Source organism: Pseudopodoces humilis, chromosome 4 (assembly GCF_049639895.1).
Source record: "Pseudopodoces humilis isolate 2021_Gansu_Grassland_sample_001 chromosome 4, ASM4963989v1, whole genome shotgun sequence".
In the NCBI taxonomy this organism is placed as follows: domain Eukaryota; kingdom Metazoa; phylum Chordata; class Aves; order Passeriformes; family Paridae; genus Pseudopodoces; species Pseudopodoces humilis.
In genome coordinates this window covers 75,524,279-75,528,319 of record NC_142203.1, presented here as the reverse complement: position 1 = coordinate 75,528,319, position 4,041 = coordinate 75,524,279, and the positions used below count along the sequence as shown (strand labels likewise).

At 71.1% G+C, this 4,041-nt stretch overlaps 1 protein-coding gene across 1 annotated transcript in view; it reads left to right on the top strand.

Moving 5' to 3' along the window:
* Positions 1–998: 998 nt before the first annotated feature.
* SKOR2 (SKI family transcriptional corepressor 2) overlaps positions 999–4,041 on the top strand; it is a 26,396-nt gene continuing 23,353 nt past the window's right edge. The window contains exon 1 of the mRNA XM_088054434.1: positions 999–3,194. Within this exon, the coding sequence (XP_087910560.1) occupies positions 999–3,194 (2,196 nt within the window). The remainder of the gene's footprint in view (positions 3,195–4,041) is intronic.

Below are 4,041 nucleotides of genomic sequence, written 5' to 3'. Positions count from 1 at the left end.
GCGCCTTCCACCTTCCACCGTTCCGGCCTCTTGCCGGGAAACCGTGCGCGGAGCGGGGCAGCGCTCGGGGGGCGGCGGCGGGAGGCCGGGCCCCGACGGGGCGCCCGCATCCCCTCCCGGTGCGGGGAGGGAGAGAGGGAGGACGAGAGGGATGGGGGAGCCGCCCCCAGCCCCGCCCACCACCCACCGTCCGGGGGGGGGCCGTGCGGTGGGGCCGGCCCCGTCCGCCCCCCCGGGCCGCTGACGTCAGTGCGCCCACGGGGGCCGCCGGACCGGGGGCGGGGGGCTCTGTCCGGCCGCGCGGCTCGGCGGCGGCGGGAGCGGGGATGCGCTTCCCTCCCTCCCGGCGGCTGCTGGAGGACGAGGAGGAGGAGGAGGAGGAAGGTCTGGCGGCGGCACTGCTGGAGGGCGGCCGCGGAGGTAACGGGCGGGGAGGGAGGATGCCCGGGCAGCGGCGGGGAGCACCGAAACTTTGGGGTTTTTTCCGTTCCTCTCTGCCGTGCTTTCCCCATCCCGGGGCGTGAGGAGAGGGGACCCCACCTCGGTCGCCGTGTGCCCGCGGAGGCTCCGCGCGGAGTCCTCCCGGGTGGCGGCGGGTTTCCAGGACGGGGAGACGGACACGCGTCTCTAATGCGTGTTTGGGGTGGAATCGCCCGTGGGTCGGGGATTCTTCCAAGCGTGGACGGTTCGCCCGTGTACCGTCATCTCCACACCCGCGGTGGGATGCGCGCGTCGGAGAGCCGGGATGCGCGGGGGCGGACAGCTCCGGGGACACCCCCGGTGGGGACGGAGGACATTTGGGGGAATCGGGGTCGTTGAGCAAACCTCCCCACGGGTAGCGCCTCCCCACGCCGGCAGACCGGAGGAGCGGGGGCAGGACGGGGCAGTGCGTGCGGCGGGGAGCCCCCACCCCTGGGGGGGCTCGGCTGACGGCGCTGTGTCTCTGTCCCCATCCCCTCCCGCAGCTAGAGCAGAGCAGCCCCCCCGGCGCTGAGGCGATGGCGCCCAGCCCGCTGCCCGGCCCCACCGATATCTTGCTGCCGTCGCCGTCCAGCGCGTACCCGCCGGACCCCATGAACCAGCCGAGGGCCGGCCACGCCGCCATGAAGCCCAACCAGGTGGGGCAGGTGATCCTCTACGGCATCCCCATCGTCTCCCTGGTCATCGACGGGCAGGAGCGGCTGTGCCTGGCGCAGATCTCCAACACCCTCCTCAAAAACTTCAGCTACAACGAGATCCACAACCGGCGGGTGGCCCTGGGCATCACCTGCGTGCAGTGCACGCCGGTGCAGCTGGAGATCCTGCGGCGGGCCGGGGCCATGCCCATCTCCTCCCGCCGCTGCGGCATGATCACCAAGAGGGAGGCGGAGCGGCTCTGCAAGTCCTTCTTGGGGGAGAACCGGCCCCCCAAATTGCCGGATAACTTCGCCTTCGACGTATCCCACGAGTGCGCCTGGGGATGCCGCGGGAGCTTCATCCCGGCCCGCTACAACAGCTCCCGGGCCAAGTGCATCAAGTGCAGCTACTGCAGCATGTACTTCTCGCCCAACAAGTTCATCTTCCACTCCCACCGCACCCCCGACGCCAAGTACACCCAGCCCGACGCCGCCAACTTCAACTCCTGGCGCCGCCACCTGAAGCTGACCGACAAGAGCCCCCAGGATGAGCTGGTCTTCGCCTGGGAGGATGTCAGGGCCATGTCCACCGGCGGCAGCCCCAAGCGCGCCCTGCCGCCCGCCCCGCCGGCCCCCGCCGCCGCCGCCCCCGCCGCCTGCCATCCGCTGGGCCCGGTGAAGGCGGCGGCGGTGGTGGGCGGCGGACTGGTGAGCCCTCATCTCCTGGCCGCCCCGCCCGACCTGCACCAGAAGCGGCCGCGCTTCGAGGAGGACGAGGAGCTGCAGGAGGGGGTGGCGGCGGCGCACGGCGGCAAAAGCCCGCGGAGCTACCCCGTCATCCCGGTGCCCAGCAAGGGCTCCTTCGGCGGCATGCTCCAGAAGTTCCCTGGCTGCGGCGGGCCCTTCCCGCACCCCTACGGCTTCCCCGCCGCCGCCTTCGGGCTCTGCCACAAGAAGGAGGAGGGCGGCGGCGGCGACGCCCTCGCCGGGGCGGCCGCGCACAAGGCCGGCGGGGCGGCGGCGGCGGGCGGCGGGCTCTCGGGGCTCTTCTGGCCGGGGCGGGAGGGGGCCGCCTTCTACCCGCCCTTCTGCATGTTTTGGCCGCCGCGCACCCCGGGCGGGCTGCCGGTACCCACCTACCTGCAGCCGCCTCCGCAGCCCCCCGGCGCCCTGGGATGCTCGCTGGGGGGGGACGGGGCGGGCCTGCTGCGCCAGGCTTTCCTGGACCTGTCGGAGCCCGGCGGCGAGGCGGGGCCGACGGGGCTGGGGACGGGGCCGGCGGGGCTGGGGACGCCGCCCGCCGCCGCGCCCCCGTCCGGGCCCGCCGCCGCCGCCCGGGACCCGCTGTTCGAGTCGCCCCCCGGTGGCAGCGCCGAGCCCGCCTCGCCCGCCGCTTCCGACGGGGGCAGCGGCGGCGGGGGCGGGCGGGTCCCCCCGCACCACCCGCACCTGCTGGAGGCGGCGGGCGGGCGCAAGGCGGGCGGAGGGTACCACCACTCCAGCGCCTTCCGCCCGGTGGGCGGCAAGGAGGACTCGGAGAGCCTGGCCAAGCTGCACGGCGGAGGCGGCGGGCCCCCGCGCTCCGCCTCGCCGCTGCAGCTGCTGCTGCCGCCGCCGCCACCGCCGGCCCCCGAAGATGCGGGGTGCGAGAGGCACCCGCATCCTCCGCACGCTGCGCACCGCCTCCTCTCCCCCGGAGGCACTAGCTGCAGCTTCGCCAGCGAAGAGAGCAGCGAGGAGGAGGAGGACGAGGAGGAGGAAGACGAGCCCGAGGTGGACGTCGAGGGGCACAAGCCCCCCGAGGAGGAGGAAGAGGAAGAGGAGGAGGAGGGCGAGGAAGAGCCCCGCGGCGGAGACCCCTTGGCGGCCGGCGGCCGCTTTCCACCCGCCCGGGGGCTGCCGGAGAAGGGCGGCCGGGAGCGCCCTGCCGCCGGCCCCTTCCCCCGTCCGCCCGTCGAGGAGAAGCCGGGGGATGGTCAAGCCCCACCGCAGCCGCCTGCCGGGGCTCCGCGGGCGGGCAGCGGCGGCAGCAGCCCAGCACATCACCCGACACCGGAGGAGCAGCCCCTCTACAAGGATGTAAATGCTCTGGCAGGCCCCTTCCCCTGTCTGTGGCCACTGACACCCCCACCCCGGGGCGGGAGGGGGCCCCCTGGGCGGGGACATGGACGGCTGTAACCGCTCACCACCATGTCAGGCACTCTGTACCCCCTGAGTCCATGTCAGGCACTGTAAATCCCCCACTAGCAGGTCAGGAACTGGATACCCCCCACCCCCGTGTCAGATTCTAGGTCCCCAGTTACCTCTCAGACCAAGCTGGCCTTGGTGGGCCACAGTCAGACATGGCCCACCATGGCCTCCTGGTCAAGAGGCTCACCTCACTCCCAAAATTAGGGTGGCCCAAATCCTTTGCCCAATTAGGTAAGCATCCCAGGGACACCTACTCCCACAGGAAGTTGCTTCTGTGGTGGCACTGCTGTACAGCATGCCAAGCATTCCAGGCCTGCATGCTGCATCCACAGACCAGCCCTGGAAGCTAACAAAAATGTCAGATTCATTTGGTGGGTGCCTTTACCAGCAGAGTGTTGGCAATGTCTGTGGGTGTTGCTCCATGTCCTGATCCCTTCAACCCAGATTAACACATGGGAGAAAGTAATCCAACCCCTCTTCTGGGATGGGTGCCCCAACCCAGCCCTGCACGTTTCCTGCAAGTTTCCAGCAGGATGCATGCACCCTCCATAAAGGTGGCTCTGGAAGAGGCCACGGTGGGGTTGCTCCTTGAAGTGGCTGTGGAAGGTGCCCACAGTGGGATTTCCCGTGTCCTTTCCCTGGGCACTGTTTGTGCTCCTATGGAATGTACCCCACTTCTGAGATAAGCCACTGCTCCACTGCTCCTTGTAATTTTCCGCACTGATCTCATGGTTTC